Source organism: Cyprinodon variegatus, unplaced genomic scaffold (genome assembly GCF_000732505.1).
Source record: "Cyprinodon variegatus isolate N-32 unplaced genomic scaffold, C_variegatus-1.0 Scaffold187, whole genome shotgun sequence".
Taxonomy (NCBI): domain Eukaryota; kingdom Metazoa; phylum Chordata; class Actinopteri; order Cyprinodontiformes; family Cyprinodontidae; genus Cyprinodon; species Cyprinodon variegatus.
Window position 1 is genome coordinate 1,036,878 of NW_015150640.1, and position 18,778 is coordinate 1,055,655.

Sequence of the window (18,778 nt, forward strand, 5' to 3'; positions counted from 1 at the left end):
TAAAGCTGACCATATTTTGGAAGAAAAACAGTCAGCAAGTAAGCCTAACGATGTACCGATATGTCAGTTTTGACCAATGTCAATATCTAAAATCATATTTTTTAAGGAAATCAAAAATGACCACACCAATGCTTCTTTGATTCAGTAAAACTCCTCAAATCCCTTCAAACCCACAAACTTTGGTTACTTATATTGACTCAGTTTAATTTAACAGAGCAAAACAGATATACTAATAGAAAAAAGAAACATTGGTTCATATCAGTCTTAATGCATATATATATATATATACACTCACCGGCCCTTTTATTAGGTACCCCATGCTAGTAACGGGTTGGACCCCCTTTTGCCTTCAGAACTGCCTCAATTCTTCGTTGCATAGATTCAACAAGGTGCTGGAAGCATTCCTCAGGGAGTTTGGTCCATATTGACATGATGGCATCACACAGTTGCCGCAGATTTGTCGGCTGCACATCCATGATGCGAATCTCCCGTTCCACCACATCCCAAAGATGCTCTATTGGATTGAGATCTGGTGACTGTGGAGGCCATTTGAGTACAGTGAACTCATTGTCATGTTCAAGAAACCAGTCTGAGATGATTCCAGCTTTATGACATGGCGCATTATCCTGCTGAAAGTAGCCATCAAAAGTTGGGTACATTGTGGTCATAAAGGGATGGACATGGTCAGCAACAATACTCAGGTAGGCTGTGGCGTTGCAACAATGCTCAATTGGTACCAAGGGGCCCAAAGAGTGCCAAGAAAATATTCCCCACACCATGACACCACCACCACCAGCCTGTTGTAGACGTCAAATTCTGACCCTACCATCCGAATGTCGCAGCAGAAATCGAGACTCATCAGACCAGGCAACGTTTTTCCAATCTTCTATTGTCCAATTTCAATGAGCTTGTGCAAATTGTAGCCTCAGTTTCCTGTTCTAAGCTGAAAGGAGTGGCACCCGGTGTGGTCTTCTGCTGCTGTAGCCCATCTGCCTCAAAGTTCGACGTACTGTGCGTTCAGAGATGCTCTTCTGCCCACCTTGGTTGTAACGGGTGGTTATTTGAGTCACTGTTGCCCTTCTATCAGCTCGAACCAGTCTGACCATTCTCTTCTGACCTCTGGCATCAACAAGGCATTTCCGCCCACAGAACTGCCGCTCACTGGATGTTTTTTCTTATTCGGACCATTCTCTGTAAACCCTAGAGATGGTTGTGCGTGAAAATCCCAGTAGATCAGCAGTTTCTGAAATACTCAGACCAGCCCTTCTGGCACCAACAATCATGCCACGTTCAAAGTCACTCAAATCACCTTTCTTCCCCATACTGATGCTCGGTTTGAACTGCAGGAGATTGTCTTGACCATGTCTACATGCCTAAATGCACTGAGTTGCCGCCATGTGATTGGCTGCTTAGAAATTAAGTGTTAACGAGCAGTTGGACAGGTGTACCTAATAAAGTGGCCGGTGAGTGTATATATATATATATATATATATATATATATATATATATATATATATATATATATATAAGTCCCAGCATCACATATAATATATGCAGCCTTCCGGCTGTGCACGACAAGCTATCATTACATAAACTTGTACCACTACACTTTTATATAAAAAAAGCATACAGATGTGACACTGTGGGGTCCTGTCACTGTGCCTTCAACTATTCATGGGATATCCCCCTTTGCAGACTGATCAGTGTGCATGACTTTCACCTGGGAGTCTGTGGTATTGGATCCCTAACTCTGTTGTTTGGCTTTGACACCATCCTGGATATCAGCTGTGCTGCTGCCATCAACACCTTTGTTTATAGATGCTGGAGATCGGCCTGTTTTCCAGTGTAGTCCTGTTTCTCTGACTGTGACTGGCTGGATGTCCTCTCTTCATCCTCTGACATGGGAGCTGCCTCGGAGCTCGTCTGCCTGGCTGTGTGTTTCCTGGACGGGGCCGCCTTTTACAGCTGCTTTTTGTATCTCTGCTTCTGTCTCCTTTAAACCCAGTCGGCCTCAGCAGATGGCCGCTCACACTGAGCCTGGTTCTGCTAAAAGTTTCTTCCTGTTAAAAGGGACTTTTTCCTCTCCACTGTTGCTACAAGCATGCTTAGCGTGAGTGATTTCCTCCGATTCAATGAGTCGATGCAATAAACTGTTTTTCCTTAAATAGAAAACTTCAATCAAATCAACTTCAATCAAAAATCAATAGAACTGGATGATCTGGTGAACTGTAAAGTGCCTTGAGATGACATGTGTTGTGAATTGGCGCTATATAAAAAAACTGAATTTAATTGAATAAACAGAACAGTGATTATAAATGTCAAATGAATCAGTTAAGGTCGTTGCTTATGACTCATTCTAAACAGATCCTTTGCTTTTTTTCTTTTTATTTTTGATAATCCTTTAGTGTGGCCTAGTTAAAAAAAATTATAATAAGATCATATCTAGTAATGGGTGTCGTCTAGTTCATATAGTATTTTAATGTACTCAGAGCTTCTACTGTGTCGCTTAATAATTAATATTGTTTCTGTTTTAATTTCTAAAGAAAACATCAAGATCAAACACATATTTGGGCATTTTAGAGTCTTGTTTATTGATCTATAGCATAGGCCTACTTCTGGGGTCCACTGGTGGGGAGGGGGGATGCGAAAGTTGGTTGTCGTGCACGTCTTGGCCGCAGGGGGGCTGCCTTGAGTGACTCCTGCTCCTCCTCCTTCACCCACCGTGTTTAGCATTCCCAGAAATCTGCGCCCAGCGCACCAAAACAGCCCGGATGGCAGGAAATGTGGCATGAAGGAGACGTGTGGTCGAGCCTCCCTGAGCCGAACATGGACCTGAGGAGCCGGGACGGAGCACCGCTGACAGACCGCAGCACAAAGCGCGTGGAGAAGCGCGCACTGGTTTAGCGTCTGCGGAGCATTTCAGCGATTTTGATCCGAGTGACGCGCAGAGGACGCAGCTTGGAGGCTGGAGGGCCGATCACAGCCGCCCGGGCTGCTTTCTTTCTCTTTTTTTCTACATATATAAAACAAATCTGATTCTAATCAGCGCGACTCCTCCGGCTGGATAGAGAAGGAAGAGGAGGAGAAGGAAAATGAGGTAAGCTGCTGCGGCTCCACGCGCTCCGTTTGACGCGTCATGACAGATGCTCTGCCCTCTGCCTGCAGCTCCATTCACCGTCTGAACATCCCTGCAGCAGTTTCGGCTCATTTATCAGCTCCTTCTTGGCACCCAGGGGCCTCCTCCACCCTCCCCTCCTCGCACAGCGCTCGCTTCACCAAATCCTGCTTGTTTTCCTTTCCATTGTCACCGCCGGACCCGCCCTGTGTGCTGAAAGCCGGACTCTGGTCCGGTTCGTGTTGTCATGGAAACGACAGCATCATGTATTTCTCCACATCAGCGATAAACAGAGAAAGAAAAGGCCTGCTTTGGTGAACATGACCGCCATATGTGAGGGGGGGATAAATGGGGGCGCAGGAGGAGGTGGAGGGGGATGTTTATTCTAGTGGTTGCCAGGCAGGTTAACAGCCCACCCCCCACCCACCACACACATGCTCCTCCTGGATGGATCCAGCCTGTGGAGCATGTTTGCTAAATCAAATGATATTCTGTTTGGGTTTGTGCAAAATTAATGGAGCATTTCTCTTTTTCTGGTCATTCAATCATCCGCAGGGCTGGTTGGGTTATTTTTACCCAGCTGTCTTTTTACTTTGCTCCTTTTTGATTTAACCCCCTTCACTGGGAGATCCAAATACTCCTCCAGAACCAGCTGCTTTGCTCTCAGAAAGTAAACATGTCAGAACCATGTGGTTCCATCCAGCTTTCTTTCTCATTGGGTCCTGTGAGTTTATTTTTGCCAGAGGCAGGTCTGTTCTTTGACTTAGGCCCAGAAGTGAGGTCTTAAATCTCTTAAGAGAAACAGCACGGTGACCCAACTCTTCTTTTGCAGAGAAGGATGCATAACAACCCAACCTCACTCCTTGATTAGTTAAATAATAATGTTTAACTGTTTGTATCTATGCATTACCCAAACAAAATATGCACACACTCCAGCTGTGCATTGTTTTACATTATCAGATTTTGATGAGAGGTAAGTATTTAAACAGTTGTCTGCGCTGCACCATCTCTCATGGTGGTGACTCATTGGTGGAGAGGTAGAATGATGGAGGAAACACTGGAAGGTAAAATGCTGAGCTGTACTGCAGGCTGCTGCTGCTGCTGGGGTGATCAGAGGGCAGCTCCACGTGAGCCAACGTCATCCTTCTCCTTTTACTGCCAGAGAGAAGGAGAGCCACAATAAAGTTTGACAATTGGGAGACTGAGCTCAAAACTGAAGGAAATACATTTTCTTTTTAACTGTTGGTGATGTTTTAGGTTTATTTCTGGGTTTTTGAAAATTAATTAAAAGCTTTTGATTAAAAAAAACATTTAAAGCTTCAACTCCTCATATTATTTGTCTTATTTGAAGCTGTTTTGCAGTGCTGCATGTATAAAGAACAGATTGTTAAAAAAAATCTGCTCCTTAGCTTCACAAAAACAACACACATATTCCCAAGATCAATAAATTTCCCTTGGAAACCTGATGGAAATACCATAGGGTCCATTTTCATCAACTGATGAATTCCTTTATGGTTTACTTTGGACTACTAGTTGTCAATTGAGTGCTAAATCCGTCCACCAGGTGGCGACATGTATCTCCCATTCAAGTCCTGTAGTTTGGAAGGTTTTTAAGATTTCTCTCTATATATATGTATATTTGCATTTGCATTGCTGTTTATGTTAAACTATTGTGTGTTTGTGTGTCTGTAGGTTTGATTACGATATTAATGATTCGTTTTATTTGTGCTTTTCAAAATAAAAGTGTATAATATAAGTTTAGTGACAGTAAAATGGTTTAAAACAAAGCAGAATTATAATTCAGTATAGATATTTTTGTCTGAATTTGACTGAATCTGCAAGATATTTAAGGGGAATTACCTTTTTTTTCTGTATTAGGTTTACTTATGTTCAATATGGCACATTAGACTCAAAAGAAAACCAGATCCGTGCTTCAAAATCAGCAACTATTGATCTGTCTCAGAACTTAACAAATCCAACACTAACTATCAAATTTCTGAAATATGTTTTTTTTTATTTTAAGCATTTAGAGATTCATTTTCTAGTGTTCTTTACATCATTGTCTGGCTGTATAAGCATCTGCTATTGAGCTTAAGCTTACAGAACCCCTGGTCATTCAACATCCCATACCATCATACCTCCACCACCAAGCTTTACTGTGAGGGGGATCTGTTCCTAATAGATGATACGTTCATCTTTTACTTTTGTTTTGTTAGTCAGCAGTATTTGTTGCTAACAGTCCAAACAAATGGGGATGGAAATGTCAGGTCAGCTTTTGTCTGCAGGGGTTCTACAATAGAGGCCATCTTTATTTATTTATTTAACAATCCCCTTTAGTCTCTACAAGAGTAGAGACTACTCTTCCTGTATAAAGAGTATAATTTCTGTATAATAAAAATGTTTATTAAAATTTTATATTTATTTTAAAGTTACAATCAATTTGTTACAAAAAAATCTTTGCCCAGTCTTTTTCTTTTTGCTGAATCATGAACGCTGACCTAAGGTGAAAAAACTGAAGTCCAAAATGCTTTGCACCATGTAATGAACTAAAGAAGTGACTATATTAATCCTTTTCCAGATTGATTGTCATCATTGACTTTGTCTCTGGTATGTTATTGGATTTCTTTAGATCGGGGCATTGTGTGTTGCCTATTAGTTGACTTCATATTGTCAGATGGTTTCTAATGATCTGACAGGTCTGGCAAATGAATTGGCTGAGGATTTATCCACTGATCTGACTAAGAAGTAATCACTTTTTTTTTTACAGCAGTTTGTTGCAGTACATATTCCAAAAGGTTTTAATGAATTTTATGAAGCATCTTTAGTTGCACTTCTTTTTCATACTTTCTCAGCTCAAAGCTACATATGTCCTACCATTTTACCCACATAAAGTCCTCTAATCTAAGATTGCTGTTTGTTTCCTGCACCTTAGCTTGCCGTGGTAAAGAAGCTTAATGGCTGCGTTGCCGTAGACAGATGGACCCCTTGCTCGAGGATAAACTTGCATAAAGCCAGACAGTAACAACAAAGAATTGTGTTTCATATGTTGCTGCTCAGTTTCTCGGTGCTGGAGTAATTTAATGGATGGTTGACATGCTGCGTTTGGATTGAAGCTGCCTTAAAGCGTTTTCACATGTTCAGGCTGTGGACAGGCACATGTAAAATCCCTCCTGTAATTTCTATCCAGTGGAAGTCATTCCTCAGAGGCTGGACGAGGTGACTGGTCTGCACAGATCACATGTTCTCTCCCTCTCCTTCATTCCCTTTTCCTTCTCTGTTGCAGCACTCTTCATCTTCCTCGCCTCTCCTGTCCCTCCTGCGTTCTCTCTCTCTCTCTGCCTCATACTTTGCTGGCTTGGTGGTTTCTCAAAAAACATTTTTTGAGGATGTGAAGAGGGAAAGACTGAGTGAGCTGCAGCATGCGGAGCTCTCTGTCCTCTCAGGCCAACGCTTCCCCCTCTCCTCCATAATCTATCCCTTTTATATCTTCTCTCATCCTTTCCTCGAGGAACACGTCTTCTGCAACGACATGTATTCCCTGGATGACTTCGGGTAAGGCCTCGCCGCCTCTCTTTCTGTGTTTGCAGAGTTGAGTCGCTGTCGGATCGGTTATGGAATGTGTGGGAATGATTCTTCACTCCTGAGGGTTTCTTTTTAAAGCTTGGCTCGGCTTTCAGGCCACATAATCTGTTTTCTTATTGAAAGAACATTTGTAGGTTTGCTTGTCTAAGAGGAAAAAAGTGGATTTTTCAGGATTTTCTTCTGTGTTTTTAATGAAAACAATGCAAGGAAAAAAACCGCTGACCTTTTTTTCTCAGTTATCCATGTCCACACACCCCTGTCCTCTGTGCTTTCTTTACCCGGAGAGAATTGATCTTTGAATAGTTCATTTCACATTTTTCCAGGGAAAAGTTGTAATGAGTTTCTTGCTGCCTGTCAGTGCTGCTAATTCACAGCAAAAGTCTGACTCAATGCATCACATAAATAGGAGAGACAGGAAGAAAAGGATAGACAATGTTAATCTAGGATTGCTGGATATACCAAGAGCCAGATGATATTTAGACAAAGAGGTTTGTGGATAATATGGCAGATTACAGCTGCTTCATGCTGATTTGTTGCAGCTAACCTACAGATGTGGGTCAGAAGGGATAATATCAATGGTTTAGGCTTGACCGCATGAACTCCAGTTATCTAATTCAGCCAGATCAAATGTGAACCCACTGTGCATTTAGCATGTAGGGAACATTTCGTCTTTCATACGTACATCTCTGATCATTATTATATGGTTAAAGATGAAGGTCAGGGTGTTTGCCTGCAAACATTGGTGCCACTTCCCTTCAGAGATGAGGATTACTGTCGCTATGGGGATAGTGGGGGTTGGCGTCTGCATTGTACAGTATGTATCTATGCCCTCTAGCCTGAGGCCTGATTGGCATCTAAGGACATTTGGAATAAATTATTGATATAATCTGGGGCAATCAGTGTGCTGATTTTATGCTGTTCACCCACCATGATAAACAAGTATATCTATGATAAACTATTTCAGACAATTTCCAGCACAAGAAGTGATTGTTTAAATAATACATCCAAATCGAGCAAAAAAAAAAAGAACATTATTTAGATTTAAAAATAAACCAAAGAAAATTTCCAGTTCAATAAATGTTTAAGTATTTATACCCTCAGATATGAATTAATGAAAAGTTTCTAAAAATCATAAATACAGCAGGATTCCTTAAAGACCCACTGTAATTCAACATGTGTTTCATATGTAGCTTTTTTACACTGTGTTATATATTTTTAGGGTTTATTTCTGTTATGGCTTAGATCTGATTTAAGCCCAATTTGTGGCTCCCGCGAAAGTAGAATATTATATAAGACCGATAAAAAGAAAATGCCCTGTATTTCTGTTCAGACCCTTTACTCTTCTACCCTAAAACACTGTTTGCCTTCAGGGATGGCCTGTGAGCAAACTGATCTCTGTAGAAATCCAGCCGTTCTAGAACATTAGTGAGCAATCAGCATCATAAAGATCGAGGAACACAGCCAATGGATCAGGGAGAAGTTTAAGATAGGATAAGATAATGAAACAACATGCTAAGGTTTAAACACCTCACTGCACTGTCCTCAGGGTAAGGAGGGCAGACAGAGATCCACAATGCAACGCTTCACAAATCTTATATTTATCAAGCAAGGGCAAGAAGAAAAGCCAGAGTCCAACCTTTTTCCCTCTTCGGACAGGAATTCCTTACTGGATGTTTTTGCAGACGTTAGCGAATCGCAGCTTTCATGGTAGCAGTGGTTTAGAGTTCTGGGTTCTGGAAGATTGACGAGTGGATTGACAGTACAGTACCGCTGCATAAGCAGAACACTGTGGCTGATCCTCTGCCCATTTTGCTTACATCCTTGTCTTACTGCATCACATGCATTACATATGTTACTGCTTAAATATTCAGGTACTTAATAAATAAAAAAAAGTAATGGAAAATTCCCCCTCTCTATTCCTCAAAAACAAGGGAATTACTACATGTTTATTGAATCATCCATGGATCAGCATTAATTGATGTAGGGCCTGCTGCTGTGTTGGAGTCATTGGTTCAGCCCCCGATGTAGGAGACACTGCAAATATATGGAAGAAGAAGCTCTTGTCACATGACACTACAATGGAACTGTCTGGCACATGTGCAAATGACCCCACATGTAAGGAGAACTAACAGCTTGACGCCATGGTTAAACATGGTGGTGGCAGTATGATGCTGTTCTTCAGGAGGAACAGAGTAGATGAGAAGAGGCATAAAGGTAAAGTCATGAAAAATGAAACCTCCAGCGGAACATCAACCCGAAATATACAACCAGATCTACAGTGGATTATTTAGATCCAAGCTTATTCATGTGTTAGAATGGCCTAGTCAAAGTCCTGCTTAAAATAAAACAGAGAAACTGTGGCAAAACTAAAGAAAAAAAAGGTTTCAATATTGTCTCTAAACAATCTTAGGATTGGCAGATATGTTGGGCTTCACGTCAGGTATTTGTGTAGTCACTCATAGGTTTTACCAATGGTTTGCTGTAGATATTGATAGCTGTAGGCAGGAATGGTCTTCTCTATTAGTCTTTCTTGCACCTGATCTGGAGAAGCCTCTGACTGAAGACTGTTGTTTGACAGACTGATAAAGAGGATGCTCACTGTTGCCCATAATTCTCTTCACTTTATCAACAATTATTCTTTGTGAAATAATTTTCCAAAGTTCTGGACAAGTTCTAGAACAAAGCCAGCCTTCTTTGCTTGTTTGGCTTTTTTAAGTCATTAGCTCTGATGTCGTTACCCTAGCAGATGGTTGAGGAAGAGATCACGTTCCACAACAGACTGATAGAAGATATACAGCACCATGCTGCAAACACTAAGGGACCTAAGCTTCCTTAGGAATTACAATCTGCTATGTCTGTTTTTGGTAGATGGCTTTACAGTTGCGTCTTTAATCTAGTTTGTTGTCTAGGTGAACACCAATGTTTTTATATTCCTCCACCACCTCCACTTCTTCTTCCAGGATGTTGCGGGCATGAAATTTGTTCCTGTTTCTTCTAAAATCTACAATCATCTCCCTTGTTTTGTTAACATTTAGGATCAGATTATTGTTTCTACAACATGCCACAAAGCAGTTCACTTGCTCTCTGTACTCAGCTTCTTGTCCATCTTTGATGCACCCAATGACTGCAGAGTCATCTGAGTATTTCTGCAGATGACAGGACTCAACTAGTGCTGGAAGTCAGAGGTGTATAGTGTAAAAAGGAATGGTGAGAGTGCCGTTCCCCTGTGGTGCTCCTGTGCTGCTGTCTACTTGATTAGACAGCTGACCCTTCAGTCTAACAAACTGAGTTCTGCTTTTCAGGTAGTCTTTGGTCCTGGTGATTGTTGATGCCTCCACCTGAGTCTTCTGAAGTTTCTGACAAAGTAAATCACAGTGATGTCTGCCTTGTCTAAATAACAGTGGGTTTGTTGAAGCAGGTGTATGGTGGCATCTTCACCGCCACAGCAGGAAGCAAACTAGATGGCCGTCCTGATAGCTGCTTGTTTGTTTGCTGAGTTGAACCAAGAGGAGTCTCTCTAGGACCTCCATGATGTGGGATGTCAAGGAAACAGGTCTATAGCACTGAGGATTGTTGAGTTTTCTTTGGTACTGGAACAAGGCAGTAAGTCTTCAAGATCACTGACTGTCTCTTGGGTCAGCTTAACATTGAAGAGGTGCTGTAGATTCCCAAAGAGCTGCTGTGCAAAGGCCATCAGGGCTCTGGGGCTGACACCATCATAAATAGTGGAGTAGAGTATTAGTCATTGCTTTCCTTGGGAATTACCATGATGATTGGGATTTTTATGCAGCTTTAAAGGGGTCATAGAATGATTCTACAGGGTATTTGGTGCTGGTCCATAACATTGTAACATTGGTTGGGCTGAAAATGGCATATTTGCTGTTCTATGAGCCCTAATGCAAGCCTCGTTATAAGCCGTAGAATGAATCCTTTTATGGTGTGCTCAAGAATATTTAGATTAGCTGTGTGCTGATTGTTTTTTTTTTTACAACTAGTTAAGCTGCTGAGCAAAGATGCATCATAGCAACAAGCACTCACTCACTGAAACATCAAATTGTTGATATGGTAGGGTGACCAGACGTCCTCTTTTTCCCTGACATGTCCTACTTTTCATACCTAAAAAAATTTCCAGGGGGAATTTCAAAGTCATCCTGGATTTTGGTCGAATACAGTCCTGCATGTAGTCAAGACACACCGAGTCGAAATGAACCGAGCCGTCAGCTCCGGTTCTTACCGACCCGACACCGGCGGCCCCGTGTTTCCTGAAGCATACCATCACCCGGTCAGCTTCGGTCACTACATCCCCTGCTGGCTCGGTTCGAATACCCTGTCCGGTCCAGTCATCGCCCCCAAAAAAGTGTCCTCCTTTTCAGAAACCTAAATCTGGTCACCACACATATTCTAGCATTGCTATCAACAGCTTAGCAACAAAATATTACTTACAGCTTGTGGTTGTGATGGCCTTACGGTCGGAACAGCCCCTCAGTTCAGTAAAAAAAGTTTAGCAACTCCTGCTTTGAACTGTCCAAGATTTTGAAAGCTGTCTTTGGTAAAAGAGCAAATGAACAGCTGAGCATCAAACTTTGCAGGTATCTTCTGATAGACAAAAATATCCATGCCTGTTGAGTCTTCGGATCCTTGGGAAGACTGTGAAAATTTCTTCACAGTCTGTATGTGAATGTATGTCAATTTCGGGGCATGACAAAAGTACAGGCTAGAACCAAATAAGGCAAAATCCCCGAATTGATGTCAATTCTTTGCTTCGTTTGAATTCGCCCTTTTTATGGTGGAAGTTTAGAATTGTGACATTTGCAGAGAAAGAAGGTGTCGATGGGGTTTGAACTTCTCTGTACGTCCATTTCACCCACTGAACTATCGTTATTCATCTATGACAATGTAAACTCGGTTTGGCATTCTATGACCCCTTTAAATGTCTATCTGAGCAACATAGTGGGTCGCTTTGAGGGTGTTGCTGGTCAATTAACATGAAAGACTTCATCCTCTGAAGCAGAAGGCAACCCTTATCAATATTAGTCACCACAGTATGGGTCACTGGTTGTTCATTCGGGGTGTCCTTATCACTGAGTGGCTCTGGGAGCTGTGGTAGGGGTGGGAGATGTTAGCAGGAACCCCAACAACAGACCAAACAAACTGTACCATGTGTGGTTGATGAAAGGGGGCAGGGACAAGGATATGAAGTAATCTCCCTAGGGTTAACAATACCACAATAGCACAGAGGCTCATACACACACACGCTCAGTCAGACAGCTGGCAGGTCAGTGACTTCATCTCTGCCCGTCTGTCAGTCATCCCTTTGTTATTGGAAGGATGGATTATTGGTATCACTGTGGATGCAGCAGTGCATGAATTCAGAACCACTGGATGCTTCTCACCTAATTTTTTTAATCAAAAGGATGTTTTCTTCCTCCTCTGTCCGGCGTTTCATTTTAACAACGTTACTCTGGTTGAACTTGTGGAATAAACTTTCCCTCTGTGGGATTTAGCTTTGTTTTTTAAGGTGCCGCAGTTTCCCTTTTCACCGAAATGGACATACATCGGGTTCAAGCTGTGCGTTACTGCATTCCCCAGAGTGTCAGTGACTCAGGACTCTTTTACAGCCATATTGCTGCCAGGTTTGTGCTGACACTTTGTTAATGTGTGTATTAGCATTCCCTCTTTCTAAATGTCAGAGAAGGGTGAAGTGAAATGTCATGAAAAACTATTTATCATTAATATAAAGTGTAAAGAATGAGATCATTACTACATCAGGAAGGTTGTTACGGTTAAAAACAGTGCTTAAACATTCCTGCAGCACAGATGGACAATTCTTTCCTTTCTGTATTTGAATCAGAGCTGAAATACTAATCTGGGATCTTAATCTGGTCTATAAAAAGGGAATTGAGGTTATTTGGGATTAGTTACCGTGTTTGTGACTGACTGACTTAAGTTAGCTGCGGTTTGCTGATTTGTTTTTCTGGTGAAACTGAAGCTGAAGCACGTTCTTATAGATACGGTTTGATCGCCTCTTTCCAGTGAAAGGCAGTGATCCTGCAGCCCTCTGTGTCAATCCATGCCGAGCTTCGTCTTTATTCTGAGCACTCTGCAGCTTCACACAGAGCATCTCCAAAGAGCTGAGCTCTTTACGGCCTCCATGCATTTTTAATTCACAAATGTATTAAACACAGTTCAGCTTCTGGCTGAGGCAGCAGTCCTTCAGGCCAGCGGTCTTCTCTCTCTGAAGGGATGATTTGAACGGGGTAGCTGCTGCTGTTCCAGATGTTTAACAAACAGCTCTGTTAGAGGCCTTGTTTTCATAAAGGAGATTGTTAAAAGCAAAATGAGGAACAATAAGAGCTTTTGTGTTGCCTCGGCTTGTAATTTGCTGATATTTAGTGTGGGATATAGAATGCCTTGTCACTGTGTTTAAACTACAGCATCCATGCTTCACAGGCTTTGCTTCTTCTGCTTTGGTCATTAAGGGCTTAACAAAGGTCAGTTTTGCAGTTTTTATTGTTTACATACGTTGATCAGAAGTGGGACAGATGGAGATTAGATAAATACACAATCTCTGGAAGTAGCTTAACATCTGGGATTGGTGTGTTTAGGCTTTAGACCAGAATATAAACCTTAATATGAAGTATTTTGTCCTTGTTTAATTTCTCCTTTGCTGAAATGTTTCTTGGAAATAAATCTCAAATAATTTTAAAGCCTGTTTATTTCCTTGTTAATGGGGCCACATTCGGGCGGAAAATGCATTTAGTTTAAGCTGCAAATTTGAGTTTATGGTTTGCTCTGCTGTGCCTACAAAAACAATCCTCTTTACCAAAGCCTCAAAGCTTTTTAGTGGAGGCGGTGTGATGCTGAGGGATGGCATCTCCCTCACAGGGAAAACAAGGGTTTTCATCACTGGATATACTCAGTACAGGGCAATATTGAGATGAGAATCTGCAAGGCGATTGAATAATTGCCAAGTGGGATGCTCCAAAGGACTGGTCATTGAACTCCAGCATCATTTTATGAAACCAGGACAGCACAGCTAGAAAGCAGTGTAGAAGACACTTGGAGAGGGCAAGATTTATGTGGAGTTTTGTCCACTGAAAGGTTTCAACCCAAACCAACATCCGTCTGATTTGACTTAAAGCCAGGCATACACTGTACAATTTTTTTGCCCTTTTTGGGACAATTTTCCAGAAGTGCAAGAATTTTTCATTCAGGCTGACTTTCAGCCTGATTGTGCATTGGGTAGTGTACAGGGAGTAGCGAGGGGCAATCAGCAACTCATGACCACCTCCCAATCAGGAATCGTGAGGTTGGGAGAGAATAAAAAATCTTTGACATTCAGTCGGTCGTCGTGGGCAAATCGCTCCGTGGGCATGTGCAAACAAAGATTCTTCTTCTTCCTCTCAGATGAAAACACTGAAGCATGGCGGGGGTACGAGTGAAATGGATTTCTTTCTGTAAAATTGACGTTTGCTCAGCCATGTCTTTGTCCAAAAACGTTGCCCTTAGTTCTTAGGGCTTTCAGCACAAAATCGCACAAATTGCCAAGGCAGCTCGTGGCACTCTAGTGAGCTTCATATCCCTCTCTTACTCCTTTGCCCTCCGCATTGACGTGTCCGAGTAGCCCCATCTCACTGCGGAGCTGAGCCCAAAGTGGTTTTTTGGTCATACAGTGTGAGCAGGTAGATCGTTTCAGATAGTCGGGTCGCACAGTGTGAGAACATACATCGTGAGTGGTGAACTTTTAAACCCTGCGGTTTCGTCGTACAGTGTGAGCTGTAGGTGCATGCAACGATTGAAAAAATTCGTACAATGTTACCAACAATGTTTGTGTCCAGCTGTGAAAAAAGCCCTGTCCTTTTTACCAGCAGCAGGCTCGTTGATAGAGTGTATCTGTGATAGAGACTGACATTTTTTCGGGAATCCCATGGGTCACGGGATTCCCGTGGGATACCCGTGGGATGGGAATCAGTATTAGTAACGATCACGTGATTGGGACGGTACAGGATTAAACATTAACGGGAGCAGACGGGAGCGGGAGCAAACCAACAAAAAAAACTAGGATCGATGCCAAAAAATAAAATAAAATAGAAAGAAAAAATATCCAGTACTGGCGTACTGGATTTTGTAGTTTACCAATTTTGTAGTTTTTTTCCTTGAAGCCTACACTATAATGCGAGTCAAAAAAAACTACACGACCCAAAAACCAACAGTGCTTCCACTCTGAGTTTTTCATCCGCACTCAAAAAAAAAAAAAAAAAAAGAATGGGAGTGGTGCAGGATGGGGAGTCATTCTGAATGGGAGCAGGATGGGAGTGGGAGTAATTTCACCAGGAGTGGGAAGGGACACGATTTAGATTTCTACAGGACACATTTTTTTTCTGTGGGAGTGGGACGGGACAGGAGTGAAAATCCACTCCCGTGTCAGTCTCTAATCTGTGAGCCTGGCAGTGGTTGGGTAAAACATGACAGCAGTGAATAAAAGCAGCCAAATACCCGTCCATTGTTTCCTTCTAGTAGCTGTCAAAACCAAGGATACTTCCTGTATACTGACAATTATTAATGTGATCCATGGACAGCAGCAGGTGTTTCATTGCTACAGAGGAATATAAAAAGATATGAAGGTCAATGAAGCAAAGCATCTTTTGTCCTGAGAAACCATTTCTTTGGCACAATCAGTACCTGCAATTGACTTAGTGGTCTGGCTGTCGACTCTGCTAATGCTTCCGGTTGTGTTAATTTAGTAATAATTAGGCTTGTGTTGTTTACGATGAGCAGCTGAATCCTCTTATGCTAAACCGTTGTGTCGTTGTCCCCTATCCTTTGGTTTCCACCTCTTGAAGCCAAGTTTTTGTGTGACACTTGTTTCATGAACCATGGGCTGTCCCGTTCACTTTTATCAATCTATTCCCAGTAGAGGGTCCTCGGCGAAAGCAAGAGGACTCACTTTTTTTTTCTCTTGCCATTAAGCTGTTTTACATCCTCTTGACTTGTTTCTTTACTTGCCTTTTTATTGACCAGGCAGATGGATTACTTTTTTATAGCTCCAGGCTGTTGTGCTTTGCTTAATAAATGACTCATCCTCACCCCATAAATGCTAATACAAATTCAGTGTTAAATTATATTGCCAGACTCTAATTTTAAGAAAAAGAAGAAAACTTTAACCTTTGAGATTTGGTAGAAAGTAAAACGTGAAATATTCAGGGTTTTTTTTTTGTTGTTGTTGTTTTTTGTGCAGGTAGGTTAAATTTTACTGCCATCAAAATAGATTAAACCTGTTCTTTAAACTTGTTTCTCCTCTTGGGGTGATGTGATTTAGTCAAATTTCCCTTGTATTTGACAGCAAAGGATCGTAGTGATAAAGATGCTTCAGTTAAAAAGTCTGCAGTGTTAGGAAGTATTTAAAGTGCTTACATTTAAAATCAAAAGGTCAAATATCTTAAAAATGCATTAGTAAGTTTCAGAGGTGTCAAAAGCAACAACCATCATTACTCAGGTAGAAGTAAAGATGCCAGGATTAAAAAATACTTTTTAAAAGAAATTCAAGTTTTAGCAGTATAAGATTTGAAGTTTTGGAGCTACTTAAAGTATTAAAGTAAAAGTAATATGAATATGTACAATGGAAGTTTATTATAGAACCCATTTGTGCAATAGTGAGCAGTAATGTGTTTCATTATGCCCAAGATATGATGAAAAATGGCCTATGTTGCAAAAAGTTCCAAAACAGGACAGGAACCAGAACATCCAAGGCAGACTTTATAACAATCAGCACAGAAAATAAAGCTAATTATTAAAATTAATTGAAAAAATATCCTGTTAATGCTCAGTACTCCATTTGGCCCTTAGTTGTACAAAAGTTGTCTGGTCTTGGCAGACAACCACCTCAGTGGTGCTTGGTTGGAGCATTCTGCTTTAGGGCTGTGTAAAAAAATCAATTTAATCGATTTTGAATCAAGTCCTTTACATTTTTGCCAAATCGATGTCTAGGGAATGAGATCGATTACCTTTATAGTGACGTGCGTGACGTTCACATTCAAATGAGCAGGAAAGATGCACTCAAGATGACTTCAAGCCAGACAGCTGCAAATATAGCCAATAGGTTGACTGAAGACATAAAAAAATGGAGGCTGACCAGCAAACACCCTGTAGTTGTTACAGGCAACACTGCAAATATGGTTTGTGCAGTGAAGATAATGCATCTCATGCATGTCTGAGTAAGTGAGGCTTCACTTTTTCACTTTTCACAATCTCGTTTAAACAGTAAATATGACAGGAAAAAATAAAATACATGAGTATTTTGAAACACAGTCGAACCACTTTCATTATTCTAAAAAGAGATCGAATCGAAATTAATCGATTTAGAACTGTATGAATCAAAATCAAACCGATTCAGGACTTTGGTGAAAATACCCAGCCCCATTCTGCTTGACTTCTTTAGGATGTTTTCCTCTGCTATGTCGATGCTAATGTGACATAAATGTGATCCGTCTAAAGTCCTGGTCAGACAAACAGCATATAAACCAATAGGGTGTCAGAAAGCCTACTCAACGCATCCAATCCCAATGTAAGTTATATCAAATATAACTTTATCCAGAGAGCAAAGTTTACTTTTTTCACACATAAAGAGGACAAATTTTTATTCAAATGAGTAATGAGGTTATTTTCAAAAAATGTAGGAATTAAACTACAGATAATTGCATGGAAATACAAGGAGTAAAAGTAAAAAGTCGACTGAAAAATAATTACTCCAGTAAAGTATAGACAAACAACGAAGTATTTATGCTTCTTTACTTAACACCTTTGGTAAGTTTAAGCCTAAATGTGACTCTTGACTCTTAAGGTTCCAAGCAGGCAGCCCAGTTCATTTTGACACATCCAACATCAGTTTGTTTTTAACAAGCGAACAGAATCTGACCTGGCTTCTCACCACTCCTCACCCATAAAGTTGGCCTGTTCTGTTTTTAGTTCCTGGTGCCTGTTCCCCTGCCCGTGAGCAGCCTGTGAGCAGTACTTTCCCCCGGGGAACAGATTAGAGGTCTTGCGCTGGAGTTAAGTCGTGGTTAATTTAGATTTAAAACTGCTGTGAGGTAATGATCCGCCCGACTTGGCTCGGTCTCTAATCCGACCTGTCAGTCAGCTGAACCCTGCACCCACCGGAGCGCCGCGCTGTAAATAAACCTGCAGACCTCCACCCAAAGAAGCAGGGTTGCTCCTAAATAGCCATTAAACTTTAGAGTCTATGCAATCCTCTGGGTTAATGTAGTAATAACAGAAATTAAACATATTAACACCACATTGGAAACAAAATAAGGGTGTAAATCATTTTTTCCCCTGGTTTCTGTTGTTGGAAAGTATTGGTGAGCTAAAAATACCCAGTCTTGTTATTTTTGAGTGTATGTACAGTACGGGTACCATGATATATGGTATACTGGTGACTAATTATATGTTTCTAGTCCTGTTTGGGAAGAACACAAAACAGGGCGGCTGATTCAGTCGGAACAAGCTGTGAGTGTAAGCAGCAGTTCACATTTCATTTTTCTCTACTTTGCTTTGGGAAGACTTAATACTTGAGTTGGGCAAACGTTTGTTTTTTCATACTGAGAAAAATATGCAACACTTGATTAACTTTTCAGTACTGTCTCAAATGCCTGGAAGCTGCAGGGTTCTTTAAAGTTAAGAACAAGAAATATGATTAATTATATTAAGGGGATATTTTGACTTTATTAATTGTGGCTAAACCAATAAGTAGGAGACAATTCGGCTGCAGCCCTCATTTAGAAAGCATCTTCATTTGGGAGCTCAGACCAAAAGAAATCCATTAATAGCTTTGATCTTAAACCATGTGGGAATTTCTTTGCTCTTTCGCTTGCAGATATATGAGCTTTATGACCTTTTTAAGTTGCTCTCAAACATCAGTGTTAGCTTGTAGCATAAATACAGCTAGCGTATGGCATCGTTTAGCCTTTTGTGTTTTTTTTTCTGGCCATCTGTCTCATAAGGAAACTATCTGAATACTGCCCTGTTGGCTAAATCGAGTTGTGTTTTGTTTTACTATATTAGCGGAGTTTATATTGTATCCAT

General features: G+C 41.1%; 1 protein-coding gene across 3 annotated transcripts in view; it reads left to right on the forward strand.

Annotated features, from left to right (window-relative positions):
• The first annotated feature begins 2,699 nt into the window (after window positions 1-2,699).
• Window positions 2,700-18,778, forward strand: part of LOC107087582 (ena/VASP-like protein) — a 50,873-nt gene continuing 34,794 nt past the window's right edge. Inside the window, exon 1 of one of the 3 annotated variants that reach the window (XM_015379237.1) lies at window positions 2,700-3,097. In XM_015379237.1, coding sequence (XP_015234723.1) covers window positions 3,093-3,097 — 5 coding nt within the window. In that variant the 5' untranslated portion in view covers window positions 2,700-3,092. Of the gene's footprint in view, window positions 3,098-6,397; window positions 6,668-12,034; window positions 12,331-18,778 lie in introns of those variants that run through there. The other 2 variants (XM_015379236.1, XM_015379235.1) reach the window with 2 other exon arrangements.